General features: G+C 39.7%; 1 protein-coding gene across 8 annotated transcripts in view; it reads right to left on the reverse strand.

Annotated features, from left to right (window-relative positions):
* The window catches only part of MYO5A (myosin VA), a 200,217-nt gene that overhangs the window by 127,473 nt on the left and 47,178 nt on the right, over positions 1-25,566 (reverse strand). For all 8 annotated transcript variants that reach the window (XM_047735857.1, XM_047735855.1, XM_047735853.1 and 5 more), the window contains exon 2: positions 2,985-3,095. In XM_047735857.1, the coding sequence (XP_047591813.1) occupies positions 2,985-3,095 (111 nt within the window). The remainder of the gene's footprint in view (positions 1-2,984; positions 3,096-25,566) is intronic.

Below are 25,566 nucleotides of genomic sequence, written 5' to 3' on the forward strand. Positions count from 1 at the left end.
GCATAATAAAAGTAGCTTGCAGGAGTGTGATAAAAATTAAACGAGGCAGGGTGCCTGGGAGGCTCAGTCATTAAGCATCTGCCTTCAGCTCAAGTCATGATCCCAGTGTCCTGGAATCAGAGTCCCATATCAGGCTCCCTGCTCAGTGAGGATCCTGCTTCTCCCTCTCCAGGTTCCCCATGCTTGTGTTTCCTCTCTCTGCTATCTCTCTCTGTCATAAATAAATTAAAAATCTTAAAAAAAAATTAAATGAGGCAATGCATGGCATGTAGAAATACCTGGGAACCCCTGAATGCTGAGAGGTCCAAGAATCCCCTGAAATTAAGTGTAAATGTGTATATGTCCATATGTGTAAATATATACACATGTGTGTATTATATTTTGGAAAGACAGTCCTTAGTTTTCATTTGATTTTCTTTAATGAGGTTGATTAGCCTACAAATTTAAGAAGTACTACTCACTTTAAAACCAAGGAAATATGGCTTTATGGCAAAGCCAAGCATGCAAATTATCACTCAAAGAGGCATTAAGGACAAATAACATATTACAAGTAAAAAGGCAAAAAAAATGAAATGTAACTGTAGAGAAGGACTAGCTGGTTTTGTAAAAAGCCACTTTTCTTAACATTGCAGAGATAAACGGATGTCATATATTCAAAATAGATTGGAATGAACTATGCTAAATGGAGAAGAATTTACCATCTGCCCTTTGAACTCTCCCTGTCTGTTTGTTATGGGTGTAATGTCCTTGCATTGATCCCTGTATTACATAAAAGCCACTTCTGTCTATGCAATCTCAGGCAGAACTACTTAATGTCTCTGGGCATTGGCTTCCTTATTTGGAAAATAGTTATATTACCTACCAATCTACAGGGTTGTTGTGAGAATTAACCTAAGAAAATATAGCTCACAGTGCCTAATGTTGTGCCTAATACAGAGTAGTTGAATTCTTTAAATTTGGCATTCAAGGCCCTCCTCTAATATGGCCTAATTCTTCCCTGCCTTCTTTCCAACTAAACTTGCCTCTGTTTTGCTCTCTTGAAATTCATCCTCTGTATGGCCAAAATGAGTCTTTTCTAAAACACAAACCCAGGGGCACCTGGGTGGCTCAGTGGATTAAGCCTCTGCCTTCAGCTCGGGTCATGATCTCAGGGTCCTGGGATCGAGTCCCGCATCGGGCTCTCTGCTCAGCAGGGAGCCTGCTTCCCCCTCTCTCTCTGCCTGCCTCTCTGTCTACTTGTAATCTCTCTCCCTCTGTGTCAAGTAAATTTAAAAAAAAAAAACAAAAAACTTTAAAACACAAACCCAGCATCCTTTCTCTGTTTAAAAATAATACAATCACTCCCCATCATACATCACTTGATGTTCTAGAGTTTTAGGATGATAACCAGGCCATCTGTGATGTGGTCCCAGCCCCCATCCTCTTGCCAGTCCTGTACTCTTACTTCGCATTCTAACAACATGGAAATTGTTTAGTTCCTCAAATGCACATTATTTTGCACACCTCCCTGCCTTTGCATGGGCTTTTCTGGATTCCTGAAATGCACTTCCCCTCAGCTATTTGTTCTTCACACCATGCCTCCCAATCCATTACCTTCACCAGCCCGTCTGTCCACTCCTCACTCTGTTCTACTTCTATTCCTGGCTTTTACTTGTTATATCATGTCACACTATTCATAAATATATCTATTTCTCTTACCTAACACTGATGTCAGAGAGCACCTTTTGCCACTTCTTAACATGCTGTATAGCAGAAACTTTAATATGTGAGCCTAGAACTAGAACACACATCTTTCTAAATCTCTGCTCCAATCAACTTGTTATATTCACTAACACCAAAATACGTTCTGCTACTCAAAGGGTCTAACCCTTTCTCCTTGTCAATCCAAATTTTATCCTACCTTTAAGGTTAGTTAAAATTCTTCTTCCTCCTCGACTCCTTCCCTGACAAAGCAGCCCATAATGAAATTTCCCTCTTAGGCATCCTAAAGTTGTTACTATCTTTACAACATAGCGAGTGGTTGTGATCACAAATCATGAAGACAAATTTTCTGGCTTAAAATCCAAGCTTCATCCTTTAATACCTGTATAATCTTGAACAATCCCTCTGAGCTCTAGTTTCTTTATCCATAAAGTGGTAATAACAACAGCCCCACTTCATACGATTGTTGTGAGGATTAAATGAGTTACAGCAAGTAAAACACTTAGAACTACGTCTGGCACAAAGTAAGTGTTCAATACATGCTAACTCCCAGGTAGCACTACTCATTTGGTAATAGTTCGTCATAACCTTTTGATATCTTTAACATCATGGTGTTGAACTACTCTTTAGATTCTATGCTTTATGTAACTTTTCATGTATTTGTCTCTAGTTTCCCTGGCTAGACTATAAGTTATATAAGGAAAACTAGTGTCACAGAGGTGTTTAAAAAAAACAGTGTGACAAGCCTTGTCAAATGCCATGGAGAGGTCAAATAGGTAGAACTAGGACGTGTCTATCCATGCAATGAATGCAGACAGGAAAGTATAGGGAAGCAATTGGTTTTATGTTTTTCTGATTGCTAACAAACTGCTTTATATGTAATACTTTTTCAGTAAACATTTTTCAAATGATTAGGTCCAGTAAATATCAAATCTCAGACTGGCTCTTTAAGCAATGTTCTCTTAGTTACCATGAAGTCAATTCTAGCCTAAGCAAAGTTAAACAGGCACATCTTTGGGAGGATTAGAAGTGAATCTAAACCTAATCATAACAAATTCATAGCCCAAAATACCGGATTTTAAAAGTTCTGACATTTTCATTAACCCATTGGGATAGAAAACTGAGTTTGCTCTTTTGTTATTTTTTTAAATTTAGTAAGTGAAAATATTAGATTAATTCAAAATTTTAACTTCCAAATGAAGTTAGATATGTCACAGCAAACTCACACTTTTGAATTCACTTCACTTTATGCCAATAACAACAAATAAAAGCAAAATTTTTACCTTTCCTTCCTCAAGGTGAAGCAGGAGGACTTTATCTCCTGGTTTATAATCTTTGAGCAGCTCTGCTGACTTCCAAACTTCCTCAGGATCAGGTATCCAAACTCTGGCAAACTAGAAGACAAATAAACAAAAAATTAAACTAGCAAATCAATTCATTTACAATAATATGTAAACACATCATGATTTATATATGATGATACAATTTATAAAAGAATAAATCTTAGCCAATATGAAATTTACTTTTTAAATTCATAGTTGCACAAAAGTACTTCAGTCCCAGTAGTACCATCATGCCCACATTATATAAAAAGCATGCTCTGTATTGTGGTAATAATGTCACAATACATGTAAATCAAATCATTCTATTGTAGACATTAAACATACATAGTGTCATATGTCAATTATATCTCAATAAAATTGGAGGGAAAAGTATGCTCTGAACAAACAGCTACAATTAAAGTTTGAATTTGCTTTATATAGTAAAGCCACCTGGAGATGTAATTTTAGGTAAAATTATACATATAAATCTATTTTTTCCATTGAATATGGACCTCCAAAAATCTCAAAACATGATTATGAAGCTTGATATGGTGGCTCTGCCAGCTTCAACAATACAGCTATCTTTTTATAATAGGATTTACAATTTGAATCTTTGATTGTGGTTTTCATCCTGTGTTCTGCAAAGATTTGTGAATTCCTCAGAGGCCATTAAGGTGTGGAAAAGAGGAGAGTAAGCTTGTAGCTTGGAGCCACAGTAGCTTTATAGACGGGGCATCTGGAATTTTCTCTGAAGAAAGCTCTGTTGTTAATTAAAAGGAAAAAAATTAAGAAAGCATTGTTGTCTAGTAGTTCGTCTTCATTGTTAAATAAAGATGAGTGAAAATGGTATATTGGACCAACAATAAGTTGGCTCTCATAGCCTCAATATCATGAAAGGTCTGGTAATCAGTCATCAGAGGTTCCTGAAGCAGCAGATCTTTAGCCTCAACCAGACACTTTTGGACTAGCCAATTTTGGACTTTAGGTCAATTTTGAAGAAAAAGAAAAATATATGTTAACATGAATGAGTCCTCCAAACACCACATTGAAGAAATGTTTTATGATTGCTTGGGTTTCTTGGGAAGGAATCTCCCTTTACGTACATTAAACTTTGATGTTCATTTTCAGGAATATATCACATATAAAAATAATACCACCACCAGCCTTTCTCTGCTTTCTTTTCTTCAAGCTTGTATTACTACCTGAACTTACTATTATGTGATTGCTTGTTTACTTATTATTTCTCCTCCTCCATTAGAATACACTCCATGTCTGCCTTGTTCAACATTGTATTAAGTACCTGTGGAACTAGCTGGTTCACAGCTGGGCACTTAGTATTTAATGAAAGAATCTCAGAATAAAGGGCATAAAATGAATAAAAGTAGAATGGTTTAAAAAATGTGTCATTGCTTTACTTTTCTCTTATTATTACAAATTCATGAAAACTTTTTGTCTCAACAGTTTGCAAAGGAAAGAGTACTGAACTAGGTTATGAGTTCTAATCCCAGGACTATCTTACAGGCATCTTAGCCTTTATTTCAGGCATCTGTAAAATGGGATGACAGCAGTACTCACTTCTATAATCTCAAGGGCTTTAATACATAGAAACTTTGTGAAAAGCATAAACCAATAGGTAAGTACAGGTTGAGATTGCTACCAAGTGTGTATTCCATAAGAAATGATTGCTAATATTATTTGTAAATATGTCACTGAAATTTGTTTTATTACTTTCCTCCCAGTTATACAGTCCACAAACTGAGTAACAGCTGTCAGTAAATTTACTAGAGGCTACTAAGGCTTTACAAACATTTACTAAAATGTTCCTCATTCAATAAACATTTCTGTATACCAACTGCTCCCACTCTGAAGTTCACTTTAGAGAGCCAGTATTTCTACAGCTTTCTCTGGAAGAGTTTACTGGTTCCAGAAGAGATATGTAGTATGTGAGATTCAGAGTCATGAAATGACCTACTACCCTGACTGATGAAAGCACAAAAAAGCAAAATGGATCTACGTGAGTTTGTAGAAGCATGACTGACCCGCTCTGAAAGGAGGAGATTTTTAACTAAATCTAGAAAGATGCACCTTCCTGTGATTTGCATCAGTGATATGCACTCAGCCCCCTGAGTGCATACTTTGCCAAAGGCTAGATTTCCAAGAGCAGGGAGTTAACAACACTTACAGATAGTACAGGGGGGCTACAAACCTTACACTCACCACAGGCAAGGTATTTAAACACCAAACATCATCCTGACAACCAAATCCCCCATTATCCTATCTCTGTCTCTTGGGAAAGTATCCAAGGAGAAATAGGTCAGAACTCAGTCTATTATTACCATTGTCTTTTTATGGTTCTTTTCCATCCTAACCGATGAGATTGGTGACTGTGCAAAAACAACCCTACCAGAACTGGGTCAGTCTGGGAAGTGTATATATATATATATATATATATATATATATATATATATATATATATATATCTTAGTTGCTGCAACGGAGAGAAATTCCAACCTGACAATGCCCTTCCCATCGCCTCTGTCACCTCCAACCCTACTTTCTTCTTTTATCCTAGGCCCCCAGTGAGAATACACACAGCAGCCCGGAGAAAGAGGACTGAACTTGTCCAGCCACATCCCGAGGGGAGACTGCAGGAAGACTGCAGTGGCAAGACAAGGCCCCAAGATCATAAGAGAAACCTGGAACTGGAACACAACAGCAAGGGTCAGGCAGGAATCAGAAATAGGGGTGGACACACATACCCACTAAGTCTGCTCAGCATTTCCCAGGGAAAACAGAAGCAGTTAGCAAAAGATAACCCTAGCCAAAGTGAATCAGACAGGACACAGCTCCCAGCAAGACAAGGGAGGGTCCAATGTCATGCAAGGCTGCAGTCTCATAATTAGCTAGTAGAGGGTGAGACTTTCCTGCAATGTTCCTCATTCTTTTCTCCTACTCACACTACTCCAATTTTGTCTCTTGAATATCACATTTAGGATACCTCAGACCTTATTTTAGCTATTTACAGATCTATCTACCTCCCACGCCAGACTATATACTCCGTAAAGGCACCCGGGAATCCTCTCTAAGGTTGGTCAACTCCCTTACCCATGGTGGGTGAGCAGCACACAAGATAAAGTTAGGACAAGGTATGGAAAAAAGGTGGGAGAACTGGGATGAGAGGTGCAGAGGCACATCACAGGCCTACTTCAGGATTTTCCCTGAGTCCACAAAGCACACTAGAGATGGGGAAGGAGTCAGAGGCCAAAAGAAGAGAGATCTGTGAAGTGGTCGGCAGAGTTAAATGCTGTAGAAACCGGCAGGAGAAGGGAAAGCAAGGATTTGGGGTCTGAGGTACTGTGACTACAGCCAAAAAAACTGTGGGAGATGAAGGAAACATAAACAGGCTTAAAAGAGTTAACATTATAATGTAAACACATCAAAGAAGATTCAGGACAATTCAAAGGAACGCCTGATGAGAAAGGAGAGTGTAAGGACAAAATGGAGATGAGCTAAATATTATGATAACAGGCAAAATCTGAGTAAATAACGCTAGCACAGAGTTAAGTTGTGTAACAGCTTACAAGGGAAATAAAAACCATCTGTCTGTCTACAGTACAGTTTAATAAGGCCTGCCTGGCAATGATGAGGTAATAATGACAGGGTCTAATGCCAGAGCCCTGGAAAGGTGGGTTTGGGAGACAGGCTTGCACTGGTACTTCCCGAAAGGGGCACAAACAGAGCTGGCTCAGCCTAGCATGGCCCTCCTCCCTTCTTCAGATTACACCCATCCCTGTACCTGTAAGGAGGCACCAGTCATCTTTCTTTTTGTATCCTCTCACAATGACAACACTCAAGATGTTCTTGATTAGTGCAGATGACTCACTAGAAATTTTGCTAACTTGCACTTGTCAGTCAAGGAGCTCTGAGGTGTGGGCACCACAAGCAGTTTTTCTGAAGCCTCAGAAACTTTGGGAACAAGACTGACAGCACTGAGTAAATGACCAATGCCTGAGTCCCCAAAAAATCTGACCCATGTGATTCTCTCCCCTCCCCCAAACTCCCACATCCCTTACTCACTTTTCATACAGCACATGTGCACATCTTTCCTAGCTCCCCTATTAAGTCACAAGCAGCTTGGCAACATAGAATCTGCCTTGGTTCCTGCATGTTTGCAAATATGAATGCTTTAGGGGCACCTGGGTGGCTCAGTGGGTTAAGCCTCTGCCTTCAGGTCAGGTCATGGTCTCAGGGTCCTGGGATTGAGTCCTGCATTGGGCTCTCCGCTCAGCAGGGAGCCTGCTTCCTCCTCTCTCTGCCTGCCTTTCTGCCTGCTTGTGATCTCTCTCACTATCAAATAAATAAATAAATTTTAAAAAATGAATGCTTTATGTGACAATTCAAACAAGGTTATGATAAACACTAAGTGTCCTAGGACATGCAGTGAAGCAGGAGAAAAATTCTGAATTATCAACAACCCCTCCTCGGAATCCTAATAGTAACGCTGATGCTCTATATGGTTCCAAGTAATTCCATAAACCTTATGACATATTTTGGTGTAAGGAAAGATCAGGAACTACCACCTTAAAGCACATAATGCACATATACACATATACATGTATATATATTACACATAAACACACGCATATATTATATATACATATCTATGTATATAGATTGTGTTCCCGATGGAGGAAATGAGTATATACTTCTGGAACACAATCCTTCCCTTTTTCAACCAATAGACTCCTGTTTATCCTTCATAACCGTGTTAAAGTACCACCTCCTCCTTAGAAGCCTTTCTTTCCTCATCATTTGGCACTCCATTCTCAAGGTCCCCATTACCTCATACAATCTTCACTAGAATTCTCAACCCACTAAATGAAAAAACTGTGTGTGCCTAATATCCCTTCAGCAACTGTGAAGTTTATACATATACACTTGGGGGTAGGGGTCTATCTTCTTTATCCTTGTCTCTTCAGCACTTAACATAGGGCCTGTCTATAATAATTTGTGCATGAACCTTTGTTAAGTGAATGTTCTTGGCCTCATACATTATACTCTAAGAGGGCATATGAAAAGAAGTATGGGAAAGAGGCTCTCAGAATCTTCTGGTAGGGTCTATAATTTCCAGAAATAGAGAAAGATGTAAGTAACATTAGATGGTTGAGTTACATAGGAAATCATGGTGTGATAGAAGGAAAAAAGACAGACATGTAGGGAGTAGAGAAGTAATGAAATATTCTTCCCTCTCCCACACAACACAAACCCATGTCTCCATCACTGCAAAATTCATGTTTTTTTTTAAGATTTTATTTATTTATTTGTCAGATAGAGAGAGAGCATGTGTGAGAGCAAGGGAGCACATGCAGGGAGAGGAGCAGGCAGAGGGAGAAGAAGATGCAGGCTCCCCGCTGAGCAAGGAGCCCAAAGTGGGACTCAACCCCAGGACCCTGGGGACATGACCTGAGCCACAGACAGACGCTTAGCCAACTGAGTGACCCAGATGCCCCAAAATGTGCATGATTTAAAAGTAAACTGAATTTGTCAGCTTCTAGCAGGCATTGAAATTATTTTAAACTTTTGAAAAAAATAAGAACTCTTCAAATTATTGGATACTAGCAAAAGTTAAATAATCCTACTTCTCTAGAATTTTATATGAAGATGTCAGAGCTTTGGAATGAATATTTTTAGACACTGCCATTCTTTAACATTGCTGTAAAGACTATTTTTGGAACTAGGTCTCACTTTACAAGCACAGTCTTAATATGCACATCAAGAAAAATGACTATTTCCATCTATAATTAGCTAGTGGTAGTTGAGGATAAATTACAAAATTTTAAACAAGTCAAATAATCAAAGGTAAAACATAATCACCAACAAAGAAAGGAACCATATTGATCATCTTCATCACAAGGCCTTTGTTTCCCTAGGCTTTATTTCACTTTTCTATCTTTTTACTTAATTCTTACAATACTCTTTATAATCATTATTATTAAAGAGGTTCTTCATTCAACAAACAGACTGAGAGTGGTTAAATAACTGGCCCCCAAATCACTCAGCTAATAAATGAACAGAGACAAGATTCAAACCCAGGATGATCCTGAACTTCAAGACGCTTAGGAAGAATGAGAAAGAATAAGACCAACATAATCCAAATTAATTGCTTTCTCCTGATTGTAACCAAAGTTGCCCAGTTAAGCAAACCTCACACCTTCCTACCATTTTTAACACTTGCTCCCAATTTAGAGAACAGGGTACACGGTCATGGTAACTATGTACAGGACTCTGTATATAGATAGATGTCTTCCCCCCACACAGAATATCTATCACTCTGATCAATGATTTGGTGCTGAAAGAAGTGATGGGTAATTTTTAAATCTCAAATAAAATGTCCCAACATGATAAGTTTTGAATAAACCAGACAACATATATGGTGTATGAGACAATATAGATAAGCAGACATCAGGATGTAGTTCCCTCCCATTAAGAACTGGTGGCTCCCTTGGGGCACCTGGGTGGCTCAGTGGGTTAAGCCTCTGCCTTCGGCTCAGGTCATGATCCCAGGGTCCTGGGATCGAGCCCCGCATCGGACTCTCTGCTCAGCGGGGAGACTGCTTCCTCCTCTCTCTCTGCCTGCCTCTCTGCCTACTTGTGATTTCTGTCTGTCAAATAAATTTAAAAAAAAAAAAAAATCTTAAAAAAAAAAAAAAAAGAACTGGTGGCTCCCTTTGTTTTGCTCCCAGCTTTGGGGATAGACACTTCTGGCTAAGATCATGGTCTGATGCTAACCTGGGACACATTACAAGTCTTTCATGATCTGGACCCTGCCAACTTCTCCAGGCTCATTTCTCACCATCCCTGACTTGTTCTTCACCCTCTAACAACTGCAAACACCATGTGGCTCTTCCGTATCTACCTCTTTTACTCCCATTATCCCCAAGTCTGGGAAACCCCTTCCCCATCCTCATCACCCATTTAATGGCTATGTGTCCTCTAACTGCCCAATTTCAGCAGGTTTTGACACTGACCCAGGTGCCTACCCAGAACATTTTTGCCTGGTTTCTGAGACATCCCATCCTCACGGTTCCCTCAAATCACTATCACTCCTTTTCAGTTTCTTGTGCAAGATCCTCTTTCTCTGTCCTCCCTCTAAATGTTGGAATTGCCCAGATCCCTGAGGTAGTTCTGTTCTCTCTTCTAATAGTCAGGCTTTAGGACCAGACTGTTTGGGTTTTGTTATTTACTAGCTCTGAGGCTTTCTTGTGCCTCATTGACAATGAGAGTAGTAATAATGCCTACTAAATGGAGTTATCATAAGGATTAAACCTGTTAATATATGGAAAGTATTCAGAACAGTGCTTAGTCCATAGAAGGCAGTAAATAAGCACCAAGCATCTTCATTAATATTAATATTTTTATCACTGCTATTATTTTTATATTTACCCTGTATTCCACCCACCCTCATGAGTTTCTATGCAAAATTTCCCCAAATTTCTATCTCTAGTCCAGATCTTTCCATTGAACTCCAGATCTACAAACCCATATAACTATCTAAGATTTCTATTTAGAAATCTCATAGGCATCTTAAATTTAACACGCCCAAAATAGAAGTCTTTGTTTCCACATGCTGTTAAATCTGTCCTTCCTACAGTATCCCCATTTCAGTAAAAGACAGGCATCTCCACCCAGCTAATTAGCTGCTCTTGGGAGAAAACTGATAGTCTCCTATCTCTTATATCAAATCTATCATGAAGTCCTACCTCTAACATACAACTACCTTCATTCCATCTCTCCCCACCTCCACTGCCAACACCCAAGTCCTAGCACCATCATCTCTTCCCCTGATGCTAGAAATAGCTCTCTATCAAGCTCTCTCCCGAATTCCCAATTCAGCAACCAGAGTGGTTGTTTTGAAATGGAAAACTCTGCTGATGTCTCACCCTTGCTTAAAACCCTTAATAACTCAGGGGGCACCTGGGTGGCTCAGTGGGTCAAAGCCTCTGCCTTTGACTCAGGTCGTAGTCCCAGGGTCCTGGGATCAAGCCCCGCATCGGGCTCTCTGTTTGGCGGGGAGCCTGCTTCCTCCTCTCTCTCTGCCTGCCTCTCTGCCTACTTGTGATCTTTGTCTGTCAAATAAATAATAAATAAAATCTTTAAAAAAAAAAAACCTTAATAACTCAGGATAAAGCATTCATATAAGACTCTAGGGTTTTGCGTTACTGGGCACCTATAATTTTTGGAGAACCACCAACATCTGAGGAGAGTTTCCACTACCCATTGCTTAGCCCTTCTCTTCACTCTACCAAGGACCATTTGCACTGTTTTTTCTTCAACTACTTGAACAATCCATGTGGCCTCAAGCCTCAAGACCTTCCTTCATGCTTTCCCTTGGCTTGGAACCCTTAGCCTACCTGGTTGTATGACTGATCCTTACTTATCTTTCACATCTCAGCTTGAATATCTATTATTTGGGAAGACCCTCCTTGACCTTTCTATCTAAATTGAGCCCCTCTGCTATGTTTTTCTCATATAATCCTGTATATTTTCTTCACTATAAAGACTATGAGGACAGGGACCGTATTTATATTGCTCCAAACTGATACCCAAGCCTAAATATAGTGTCTGATCTGTAACAGATGCTCAACAACTGAATTGAATAAACTGAATAAATGAATATTGAATTGAATTGAATTGAATAAATGAAGGTCCAATTTCATCCAGTCTAAGATACCACCAATGACAAGATGCATTCCTAATGTAAAAAAAAAAAAAAACATTGTGCATGTCAAAACTGAGTAAATAACATTAGATCATTATTATATACATTGTTCTTACCTATATCTCCTTCTTTTTTTTATGTCTCTGCACTTTTTTCTTCTAATTATTAAGACTTTGTCAAAAAAGAAACTTTTGTAGCTTTTACTGATTAAGACAGAACTTTCAAAATACAATGCACTTTAAAAACAGTTTCAGTGTTATGACTTTCAGGAAGCAGGGGCTCCTGCTTGGACCATCCACAATATCTGGTTTTTATCTCTATGTCCTTGCCACATTCGATTATTATTATCTTTTTACATGCCCCTCTCTTTAACTAGATTGTGTCCTCTTTGAGGACAAGATCTGTGACTTATCCACTGCTATCACCTCCATACCTGGCCCAGTGGTTAACAGCTAGATGTTCAAGAGACGTCTGTCAAGAGAATGAATAAATGAATAGATGAGTCCTTAGGAGCCAGAGAGCTTCCACAGATTTGAAATGTGAAGGATGTTATATAGAAAGCCAGTCAAGCAGTGTCTGGGTGGCTGAGTGGGTTAAAGCCTCTGCCTTCGGCTCAGGTCATGATCTCAGGGTCCGGGGATCGAGCCCCACATTGGGCTCTCTGCCCAGCAGGGAGCCTGCTTCCCCCTCTCTCTCTGCCTGCCTCTCTGCCTACTTGTGATCTCTGTCAAATAAATGAATAAAATCTTAAAAAAAAAAAAAAAAAAGAATGAAAGCCAGTCAAGACAGAAGCCACAGAAGAGATATGAAAATCATTTAATTAGCTACAAACTATAAGCATGAGTCGAAAAAGGTAACCCAGACATCCACTCTTCAAAATACAAGCTGGTTTGCTCAAACAAAACAGCATTTCTCAATAACAGATTACTTTAAAAATGAAGGACATGGCACCTGGGTGGCTCAGTCATTAAGTGTCTGCCTTCAGCCCAGGTCATGACCCCAGGGTCCTGGGATGGAGCCCCGCATCGGGCTCCTTGCTCAGTGGGAAGCCTGCTTCTCTCTCTGCCACTGCCCTTGCTTGTGTTCTCTCTGGCTGTGCCTCTCTCTGTCAAATAAATAAATAAAATCTTTTTTTAAAAAACTACATGTTGGGGTGCCTGGGTGGCTCAGTGGGTTAAGCCTCTGCCTTCAGCTCAGGTCATGATCCCAGGGTTCTGGGACAGAGACTCCCATCGAGCTCTCTGCTCAGCAGGAAGCCTGCTTCCTCCTCTCTCTCCCTGCCTCTCTATCTACTTGTGATCTCTCTCTCTCTCTGTGTGTCAAATAAATAAATAAAATCTTTAAAAAAAAAAAAAAAAACAAAAAACAGGGGCCCCTGGGTGGCTCAGTGGGTTAGGACTCTGCCTTCAGCTCAGGTCGTGATTCCAGGGTCCTGGGATCGAGCCCCGAATTGGGATCTCTGCTCAGCGGGGAACCTGTTTCCCCCTCTCTCTGCCTGTCTCTCTGCCTACTTGTGATCTTTGTCTGTTAAATAAGTAAATAAAATTTTTTAAATAAAAAAAGAAAACAACTACATGTTAAGTGAAATAAGTCAAGCAGAGAAAGACAATTTTCATATGGTTTCACTCATATGTGGAGCATAAGCAAAGGCATGGAGGAACATAGGGGAAGGGAAGGAAATCCAAAGGGGAAGAAATCAGAGAGGGAGATGAACCATGAAAGACTATGGACCCTGGGAAACAATCTGAAGGTTTCAGACAGGAGAGGGTGAGGGCAGGGCGTTAACAGGATGATGGGTATTGAGGAGGATACATGTTGTGATGAGCACTAGGTGTTAATCTAAACTAATAAATAGCTGAACACTATATCAAAAACTAATTATGTAGTGCAGAGTGGCTAATTGAACATAATTTAAAAAACTTCATCTTTTCTTTTTTAAGATTTTGTTAAACGTTTTACACAGAGAGAGAGACAGCGAGAAAGTCAACACAAGCAGGGGGAGTGGGAGAGGGGAGGCTCCTGCTGAGCAGGGAGCCCAATGCGATGTGGGGCTCAATCCCAGGATGCTGGGACCATGATCTGAGCTGAAGGCAAATGCTTCACAACTAAGCCATGCAGGCACCCCAATAAACTACATCTTATTAAAAGATATATAATATTAACATGAGTGACTTAAAAATTTATAACTTACCTCCTACACCCTGAAGTTCTACCAATTAAATACTTGCTTAGGGTGCCTGGGTGGCTCAGCTGGTTAAGCAACTGCCTTCGGCTCAGTTCATGATCCCAGGGTCCTGGGATGGAGCCCAACATTGGGCTCCCTGTTTGGTGGGAAGCCTGCTTCTCCCTCTCCCCTCCCTCTTTGTGTTTCCTCTCTCGCTGTCTCTCTGTCAAATAAATAAATAAAATCTTTTAAAAAAATAAAATAAAAATGAAGAACAGAACATGCATTAACATGAAGAGCTTCTAGGCTGATAAATGTATTCACGTTTATATCTTACATGCTACATAACCCTCTGGCCTGTAGCTTGAGTAGACTTTTGATCAACAGAATCCCTGTAAAAACTGTTCAAAAAAACCTACAATTTTCACTTTGTAGCATTAATATTTTTAAATGCAAATACAACAGGTTAGGCTAATTATATAAGTCTGCCATGTTCATTTGAAATATCAAAAGCACAACTAAATGTATGCTAAATGCCACTGAGGCAGGTGGCCCCAGAGCTACCCTAGATGAGGAGAGCTGCAGATGTGATGTTGAATCCAAGGAGCTGCTGGCCATGCTTATACATTCAGCATGGTGAGACAATTACTTGAGAACCAAGAAGCAGAAAGAATTAGATATTGAGGCTATAAAGCACTGACTCAACAATTCCCACATTTTTAGAGAGAGCAGTAGTACATGCTTTTCCCTCGAGTGTGACAGACCTAAGGTGCAAAATGATATGGCTGAATTGTTAAAGATCATGCAAACAGACTGGTTGTGGGTTCTTAACAGGACTAAAAGGAACTGATAGGACAAAAGGAATAATAGAAAGATCAAAATCAACTGTCACTCAATCTTAGGTAGAAAACTCTCACTGTATATGCTGAGAGAATATCTTGAAAGACAAATGCTGCCCAAGCAAGACAAGGTTCCTAAGGAGCTTTTGCCTCAGTCTTTTCCTCAGATGTCAAGCTAGTGTCCCAGCAGTGTCTTGACCACAACCCTTCTCGGAGACCAAGATGAATCTCTCTGGAACTAAGAATTTCATTCTGTCTCTGATGAGTGAGGAAGGATATTATTTCCTTCTACCCTTCTATAACCATAGCTTCTCACTTAAACTCATGGATCTTTTTTTTTCTTAATACATAAAAAACTAAAATTTTTAAATATTGCAAAATTATCACAGCTAAAATTGCTTTCATTTTCTAGTATCATACAGAGTTAATTTCCCCTTTCTAATTTTTTCCCAATATTCCTAGATATTTACGTTTTTGTTATAGAAAATTTCATTGGTATTTTAGTGTTCTAAAGGAGGTTTTGTTTGGCTAACTCACTGTACAGCCTTCATAAAGCTACTCTAAATTTACTTTATTTTCAATATATATCTGAGATAATAGGCTTCTTCTATTTACTGCCCACTGTGTAAAAAGTACTTCCTTTTATTTGACCTATAACTGCTTCTTTGAGCTTCAAAAGATGCCTCTGAGTTCTTATTTATATAACGACTAAGTCCATGTTGCCCTCTTCATGCCCTTCATAGCTTTCTGAGCTTCCACCAGATAAAAAGTTCATTCTTTATCCTTCCAGATTGAAGGGTCCAATTTTTTTTTTGAACAGTGCTTCACATCCTCCCACTCATTCTGACTTATTTTTAATCTCTTTGAATTTCAATTTTATCACTTACAAAATAAGCAATTAAACAGTGTAAAATCCAGAGCCAAGGTTAAGAACATGGGCTTTGGAGTCAGACAGACCTAGTAACTCCAACACTTTCCAACGGTATGACCTTGAGGAAAATTACCCAACTTCCTTTCTCAGGATCCTTATTCATGAAACTGGTCATTAATAATACATATGTCAACAGTTAATGGTACTGTAATTGTGCTGTATAGTGACAGACAGTAGCTACAGTTGTGGTGAGCATGGCATACCATGTAGATCTGCAGAATCACTATGTTGTACACCTGACACCAATAATGCAACACTGTGTTTCAACTCTACTTCAATAAAAATAGTATGTACATCAGAGAGTTGTTACATAGTTAAATGAGATAAAGTTTAAAGACCATTACATTTTATTGTCACTATCCCACCCACCCCAATTCTAGATTTAAACACCTTACTGTGCTTAATCTGAATATTTTTATTATATCTACAATACGCTGTGTGCTTTAACCCCTGACCTGAGGTTTAGTATTACTTCACTGGGGTCTTCTCCCTTCTGAGCTCTCACTAGGCTAGCCTGGAACACCCAAAACTCTTTCCGACTTCAAGGCTGTTACTGAGCTTGCTGCCCAGAGCATCATCCCCCCACCCCCCAACTCTCCTTAAGGCTGATTCCTTCTCACTCTTCAGGTCTCAGTTCAGATGTCCCCTTCTCAGAAAAGTACTCCTTGGCTACCCTACAAACTGGGATTATCTGTCTCCCCACCTAGCCTGAAACCCCTGTAGAAGCAGGGACCACCATTGATTACCCAACCTAGAACAATTATCCATTAAGTACTAGGTACTCAATAACTATGAGACGAATGAAAGTGCTCAGGATAGTGTTTGGCTGGCTGAAAAAGCAGGTTAGGATAAGGATCTGAAAGACCTCACATGCCATGTGAGACATTCTGACCTTTCTACTGCAGAAGATAGGAGTTCATTAAAGGATTTTAAGCCGAGTAATGAGTGACCAATGTTTCTAATTGACAGTTCTTTAAACATAATCAAAAGCACATCTTGGGGCGCCTGGGTGGCTCAGTGGGTTAAAGCCTCTGCCTTCGGCTCAGGTCATGATCCCAGGGTCCTGGGATGGAGCCCCACATCGGGCTCTCTGCTCGGCGGGGAGCCTGCTTCCCCCTCTCTGCCTGTCTCGCTGCCTACTTGAGATCTCTGTCAAATAAACAAATAAAAAAAACTTAAAAAAAAAAAAAGCACATCTTGTACTACTTCTGCTTGTGATTAGTTGTTCTCCCTTCCCCCAATTATGCATATACTACTATCATTCACATTTTGTCTGTAGACTGGATTTATCTAGTATACACATAACTGCTTCCAAAATGTCATTCATATTAGACAAATGGGGGTTGCTTTGAAGGGACTGGGAGTCAGCTTTCCCTAAGAGCAGGGACTGGGAGGGCTGTTCAGCTGGTATTGCCTCATGAATGATGGGAGCAAAGGGGAGATTCTTGCCCTGGAAAAGAGAGCCTTGGGAGTAAGAAACGGGGAGAGGGTAGGAGCAAGGGGGTGGGTCGACCTTGTAGTGAGCAAACTCTGAGAGGGCAAATGGATACCTTGCAGGCAGGTTGGGTCACCTAAGGAAAAGAATACTGTTGGCCTACTTCTGAACAGAAATGTTTACTCTGGAGTTCCAGGCTGCCTCCCTATTCCATCAGCCCCTCCTTTTTTTTTTTTTTTTTTAAGTATCCTTTAGCTCAATTTTAGTTGGAAAAAAGCAGCTATAAAAGTTGACCTAGGCCCTATATTTGGAATAAAGCCTGGCTGAAAAGATCTTTACAGAAAATTTAAAAACTTCTGGGTGGCAAAATGCATCATGAACCAAGTCAAAATACAAACTGACCAAAAAAAAAAATCTGTAACAAACTAATCCTTTTAATGTATAAAGAACTCTTACAAATTAAATAAGAAAAAGACAAACAACCCCATAGCAAAACAGGCAAAAGAAAAAAATAGGCGGGATGCCTGGTGGCTCAGTTGTTAAGCATCTGCCTTCAGCTCAAGTCATGATCCTAGGGTCCTAGGATCAAGCATGCATCAGGCTCTCTGCTCAGCCTGCTCCTCCCTCTCCCATTCCCCCTGCTTCTGTTCCCTCTCTCACTCTCTCTCTCTGTCAAATAAATAAATAAAATCTTAAGAAAAAAAATCACCAAAGCACCACTAAAAAAAATTAAACATAAGAAAAGATGTTTAATCACATTATTACTTTAAAAAAATACAAATTTAAAACACAATTTAAAATTTCATGTATTGAATTTGAAAAGACTGAAAGGGTTGATAATAATATGGATTGGGAAGAAAGGAGATAATCAGGTGTTTTCATGCATTGGTGATAAGATAAATAGGCACAATTTTTTTTTAATAGGCATAATTTTTTAGACAGAAATTTGATAACTTCTTTTAAAATGTAAAATATATATTTCAGGGATGCATACCAAACTGGGAGGAAGGCAGACTTCTGATCTTGCACTTTATGTATTTCTATATTTTACATTTTTTGTAAGTGCTACTTTTGTGATAAAACCAAAAGTTTAAAAAAAAAAAAAAGCATATCCATGACTCAGAAAATCTCTATCTAGAAATTTTCCCCATGAGATACTAGAAAATACAAATTATTCTTTCCAAAGTTGTTCTGCAGCATTGTCTGTAAAAGTGAAAATTTAGAAATGACACAAAGGTTAGTATACATCTATATTAATAAAAGGGTTAGTAAAACTACAGTAATATATAATTAACAGATTAAGGTGCATCTTTACAGTGGAATACTAAAAAAGAATAAAGTAGGTCTATATGTACTGACATAGAAAGATTCTGTTCATTGAAAAAAGGCAAGTTGTGAAACAGCATCATTTTGTGGTTAAATCTGTTCAATATATATTCATATATCCCAATAATGGAGCAGCTTGACACCACAGATGTGCGTTCAGGCTTTACACTCTTTGTGACCAATGCTGAAAGTCCACAGCATCTGAGCATTGACTGTTTTGCCTAGTCATGAATGAGTGACACCCGTTGTTGAGCCCTCTCTGGGGAAGGGAGAGCAGTGCATCTGGCCCTGCCCTGGACTCTATCTCAGTGTAACTTTGCTCTTCCCCATTAGTCTGTGTGTGCACTCCTGAAGAGATAGGAAACTTGCTTTGTAGGACAGAGCTGTGAAAGAAAGCCACCTGTTCACACCTGTGATGGAAGTGAAGCTTATGTAGCGGTCTCTGAAAGTGACTGTTCTAACTCCATACTGTCTCCTCTACCCAGGTCCCCACAGCCCCACCTAGCCTTGGTTTGCTGGGGCGCAACCCCTGCCCTCCTCTCCAGCTTCATCTCTCCCCACACTCCTTCTTTGCTTTTTCGTGGCCAGCTCCACTTGTTTCTTTCAGTTCTTCAAAGATGCCAGACTCTCTCCTTCACAAGACTTCTCACAATCTGTGCCCCCTGCTTGGAATTCTCCTCCCCTCCCCTGATTAACAACCAGGCTCCTTTCAAACATCAACTTGGTCTTTTTCTGAAAAGTGTCCCTCATTAATTAGCTCCCATTGCTCTTTGTGCCTTTACAGCACTCAGTACAGGTAGGACTTGACATTTTTCTCTCTCCTCCTGGTAAGCTCCATCCTGTCTCTTTTTGTGTATTGTATCATCTCTATCATCCAGCACAGCCTGGCATAAGAATGAATGGTATGTGTATGTCTGTATAATTATGGATAAGACATTAAGCACACTATGTAAAAAGCTACTGCCAGCAACGAACAAGCGGAACTTGAAATTATAAATGCAATACCATTTACTTTAAAGCCCCCCCAAAATGAGGGGCCCCTGGGTGGCTCAGTGGGTTGAGCCTCTGCCTTCGGCTCGGGTCATGATCTCGGGGTCCTGGGATCGAGCCCCACATGGGGCTCCCTCCTCAGCAAGGAGCCTACTTCCCCCTCTCTCTTTGCCTGCCTCTCTGCCTACTTGTGATCTATTTCTCTGTCAAATAAATAAACAAAATCTTTAAAATAAAATAAAATAAAATAACCCCTCCCAAAAATGAAATACTGAGGTATAAATCTAACAAGACATGTATGAGATTTATATGAGGAAAACTACAAAACTCTGGTGAATAAAATCAAAGAAGAACTAAATAGATAGAGAGGTATTACATGTTCACGATTAGGAAGACTCAATATTGTCAAGGTGCTGGTTCTTCCCAATTTGATCTACATATTTAATGCAATTCCAATCAAAAGCCCAGCAAATTACTTTATGGATATCGACAAAATGGTTCTAAAGTTTATATGAAGAGGCAAAAGACCCACGACAGCCAACACAATCTGGAAGAACAAAGTTGGAGGGCTGACACTGTCAGACTTCAAGACTTATTATAAAACTATAGTAATCAAGGCAGTGTGATATTGGTAAAAAAAAAAAAATAAATAACAATAATAAAATAAACAAAAAGATCAATGGGACAGAACAGAGAACCCAGAAATAGATCCACATAAATACAGTCAACTGATCTTTAACAAAGAACAAGACAGTGGTAATACAATAGAGCCAAGATAGTCTTTTCAATAAATGGTATTAGAATAACTGGACATCCACATACAAAACAAGCAAGCAAGCAAACAAACAAAATTCCCCCAAACAACAGAATCCAGACACAGACCTTACACCTTCAGAAAAATAAACTCAAATGGATCACAGATCTAAAATGTAAAGCACAAAATTCCAAAACTCCTGGAAGATGACACAGGAGAAAATCCAGATGACGCGGTATGGTGGTATCTTTTTAGACACAATGCTAAAGGCATGACCCATGAAATGAATAACTGATATGTTGGACTTCATTAAAATTAAAAACTTCTGCTCTGTGAAAGACAACGTCAACAGAATAAGAAGACAAATTGGATTGCGAGAAAATATTTGCAAAAGACACATCGGATAAAGGATTATTACCCAAAATAGACAAAGAATTTTTATTTTTTTAATTTTTTAAATATTTTTTTAAATATTTTATTTATTTATTTGACAGAGATCACAAGTAGGCAGAGAGGCAGGCAGAGACAGAGAGGTCGGGAAGCAGGCTCCCTCGTGAGCAGAGAGCCCAATGCGGGGCTCGATCCCAGAACCCGGGGATCATGACCTGAGCCGAAGGCAGAGGCCTTAACCCACTGAGCCACCCAGGCGCCCCGACAAAGAATTTTTAAAACCCAACAATAAGAAATCACCAACATGATTTAAAAAATGGACCAAAGATTTTAAAAGACATCTCTCCAAAGAAGATTTACAAATGGCAAATAAGTATATGAAAAGATGCTCCACATCACATATCATCAGGAAAATGCAAATTAAGACATCAAAGAGGTACCATATATACCTATTAGGATGGCCAAAATTCAGAACATAGTCAAGGATGAGAAGCAACAGAAACTCTCACTCATTGCTTGTGGAAATGCAAAATGGTACATCCATTTCGGAAGTCAATCTGGTAGTTTCATACAAACCCAAACATATTCCTACCATATGATCCAGCAATCACAAACCCTGTATTTGCACAAAGGGGTTGAAAACTCAGGTCTACACAAAAACACAGATGTTTACAGCAGCTTTATTCATAATTGCCAAAACTTGGAATCAACCAAGATGCTCTTCAGTAGGTGAATGAATAAATAAACTGTGGTACATCCAGACAATGGAATACTATTCAGTGCTAAACAGAGATGAGCTATCAAGCCATGAAAAAACATGGAACAATCTGAAAAGGCTACATACTATATGATTCCAAATATAGGACATCCTGGAAAAGACAAGAGTATGGACAGAGACAATAAAAATATCAGTGATAGATGGGATGGGAGTGGGGAAGAGATGAATAAGCAGAACACAGGTGATTCGTAGGGCAGTGAAAAAACTCTGTGTGATACAACAATGGCTACACGTCACACACATCCGTCCACACCTACAGAATGTACAACACCAAGAATGAACTACAATGTAAACTATGGGCTTTGGATAATTATGAAGTGTCAATGTAGGTACCCCATTTGCCCTCTGGTGGGGGAAGTTGATAATGGGGGAGGCTATACTTGTCTGGGGGGCTGGGAGTATATGAGTAATCTTTGTATCTCTCCTTCAATTTTGCTGTGAACATTAAACTGCTCTTAAAAAAATAAAGTCTTGGGGCACCTGGGTGGCTCAGTGGGTTAAGCCTCTGCCTTCAGCTCGGGTCGTGATCTCAGGGTCCTGGGATCGAGCCCTGCATCTGGCTCTCTGCTCAGCAGGAAGCCTGCTTCCCCCTCTCTCTCTGCCTGCTGCTCTGCCTACTTGTGAGCTCTCTCTCTGTCAAATAAATAAATAAAATCTTAAAAAAAAAAAAATTCTTTTCAGGCTCCTGGGTGGCTCAGTGGGTTAAGCATCTGCCTTCAGCCCAGGTCATGATCCCAGAGTCCTGGGATCAAGCCTGGAATCAGGCTCCCTGCTCCCTGGTCAGGCCCCTGTTCGTGATCTCTCCCTCGCGCTATCTCTATCTCTCAAATAAATAAATAAAAATCTTTTTTAAAAAATAAATAAAGTCTTTTCAAAAAAGTTAGGCACTTAGTTGAAATTTGTCATTTTATTTATTTTTTATTTATTTAAATTTAAGTAATCTCTGCACCCATTACAGGACTCAAACTCAAAACCCCTAGATCAAGATTCACAGACTCTTCTGACTGAGCCTGCCAAGCACTCCCAAAATTTGTTATTTTATATAAATAAGGCCTATCTCCATACAATCAGAGTTGATTCTAGGAATTAACAGTGATTATGACAGGAAAAAAAACGATTTCTTTTCATCTTTTATAGCATGTCTATTTTGTTTTTCATGTGTGAAGGAAGAAATAAGAACTAAATACTAATCACCATGGAAACTTGATTGTCAAACAACTGCAGAGTCTTCAGCTAAAACTCAAAGAACTTCACTTAGACCATCTACAATTTGATCTATTTATATTCAGCTTTTAACTCACCCAGGAAACACCTGCAGAATTCAGGAAAACCCCTAGCTATTTCAAACCACAAACAAAGTGTGGAATTTTAGAACCAGAGAGAAGTTAAAGATTATTTGATCCAAACATCTCATTCATAAGCAAACTTAAAACCCCAAGGACAATACATCTAGACTGCAAAGCTAGCTCAGACCAGACCCAGCACCAGACCCAGAATGCCCTGAGTCTCAGGATCTGAGAGTCTCTTTGCTTCTTCTGGCTGGGCCCCTCTCTGCCTCTCCGTCTCTCAGTTGCTCAGTGTGAGTACTCTCTCACTCGTGCTCTCTCTCCCTACAACCCCCCTACCCTCCCCTTTTGCCCCCTCTCCCTCCTTCTGGCTCTCCTTGTCACTGAATCTCTCTCTCTCTTTCTCTCTCTGAGTCAGACTTAATAGATCTGTAAGAAATTATACAGCTGCACAAATGGTGTAAGGAAAGCAAAATCAAGACTCAGCGAAAACTATACTTCATTACTGCACAGCTCACACCCTTCCCCTAGCAGACAGAGTAAAGGCTGGAGACTGGTACAGTGAGGCCCACAGGAAAATACTCTCCTTAGCTTCATCTCGCCTTAGCTTCAATCCTTATCTATGCCTCCAGCACAATCAAAATCCACAGAGCTACAAAGTGCCAAACCATAGTTTTCTTTATGTATGACTAAACAGATTTATCCAAATGTTTCATTCATTCAGCAACTATTTACTGAGTACCAATTCTATACTAGGCATAGGTCTAGGCCCTGGGATACAGCATCTGCATCGACGGGGGGCTTATGCTTGGTTTCCCTTATATCCATCCACTTGGGGAACTGAAGAGTCTGCGAGAGCCCTGGCATTTGCCTGTGGGCTGGACCACACTATAGATACTCATTAGGTCAAGTCTTTATAGTCATGTCCATTGATTGACTTCAGAAGTTGGGACAGCACTAGATTCAAGCACATTCCTTCTCCACCTTGCCAAAATCCTGATCAGCCCTTGTACAGTAAAAATCAGGTGGTGTTCCTGTAACTCATGGCTGACACGTTGTTGCAACAGAAGCTAGGGTCATCCTTGTTGGAGGTAAATGGTCTATAGCAACGAAAACAGTGTTTAATGTAACCATGGATTGCCCGGAGATTCTACAATATTTTCTATTTGACGTTATGCCATAACCGATTCTTTGTGGTTCCAGAGTCTTTATTATACATATATTCTATACCATACACTGTTCTAAGAACTGCAGAAACAAAAATGAGAAGGGATTTTTGCCCTCCCCTCAAGGACACAAACAGATATATACTATGACATGGTAAGTGAAGGTATGCACAAGGTGGTGGGGGAGCCCAGAGGAGGCAAACATCACCCAGCCTGGGCAAAGAGAGCACAGAGTGGCTTTCCAAAGGAGGGGGTACATAAATAGATAACATGAATACGAGTTAGCCAGGCAACTAGAGGAAGCATGTTCTACACAGAGACCACAGGGGTGAATGAAGACAAGATAATGAAATATTTGTGAGGAATACAAGCAATTTAGAATCACTCTAATAAGAAACGAGAAGAAACCAGAGAGATGCCCAGAGCTCAGATCATGAAAGTCCGGGCACATAGTAGGTATGTAAGAAGTACTTGATGAAGGAATTGTCTAGAACTTTCATCAAGAAAAAGGTATGAGTATGCAATTATGCATGTTGGACATATTTTATATATTAATTTTGTTAGCAGAAACAAAATATAATACATCAGTAGAATTATAAGGACATGACACAGCAAAAACATGGCTCACTCAGCATGCTACTTGGAAATGCAGGCATCACAAAGAGGAAATGGCTGGACAATTTTTATATTCCCGTGACCACAAGAAAGGGAAGACCCAGGGTGTGTCTGCACAGAAGACACAGGCAAAGATCATATGGCGAAAGATAAAAGGGGGTTGCTCAGAACCTGTGAGCTTCTTGGATATAGCAACCATCGCTTTTTTTCTGCCACTGGCCTACACACAACCGACATAAATAAGCCAAGGGTCTATGACTCTGCCTGCCTTTCTTCATGGCATCACGTGGAGGAAACTGACCTGGGAAAGAGTAGAACTCATACTCTTAATAGTTGTCTTTTGTGTGTGGGCTCGAGTTCTTCGCTACTGCTGAAAAGGAAAGAGGGTACCCAGAGATGAGAGGAAAGGAAGTTAACACGATCCATACCCTAACAATTCCATACTGAAACACACAGGAACTCTAAATCAGGGTGGAGTTTCAATAAGTATAAGAATATAAAAGTAATGGGGCACCTGGGTGGCTCAGTGGGTTGAGCTTCTGCCTTTGACTTGGGTCATGATCTCAAAGTCCTGGGATCGAGTCCCAACATCGAGCTCTGCTCTGCGGAAAGCCTGCTTCCTCCTCTCTCTCTCTGCCTGCCTCTCTGACTATTGTGATCTCTCTGTCAACTAAATAAATAAATTCTTTAAAAAAAAAAAAAGAATATAAAAGTAGTGAAGTTAACAAGAGAGGAAGAATAATAAAAACCTTTCAGTACACTAACATTCTCTTCAACAAGGTGAAATTTATCTTTGATATTTTTTGTTGTTGTTGTTCATAGTATATTTTTTAAATAAAAAGGCTGTGTATGTACGGGGTCAAGGATATATGGGAACTCTCTGTACTTTCAAGTCTGCTGTGAAGCTAAAACTGCTCTAAAATATAAAATCTGGGTTTTTGTGTTGTTTTTAAATGAAATTTGTCCCCAAAAAACCCTAAAATTTGTCTGTTAAACAGAAGTTGAAGCAGCTCACAACTGGGAGACCGAGTTCCAAGTTGCTGATCCCCTACTCCTGAGCTGTGGCTATGATCCATGATGTTCCTAGATCGCCCACCATTTTTTTTTTGCTTCTTCAGGCATTAAAGGGCTTGTAACTACAAGGGGTTGA

The sequence above is a fragment of the Lutra lutra genome, chromosome 7 (assembly GCF_902655055.1).
Source record: "Lutra lutra chromosome 7, mLutLut1.2, whole genome shotgun sequence".
Classification (NCBI taxonomy): domain Eukaryota; kingdom Metazoa; phylum Chordata; class Mammalia; order Carnivora; family Mustelidae; genus Lutra; species Lutra lutra.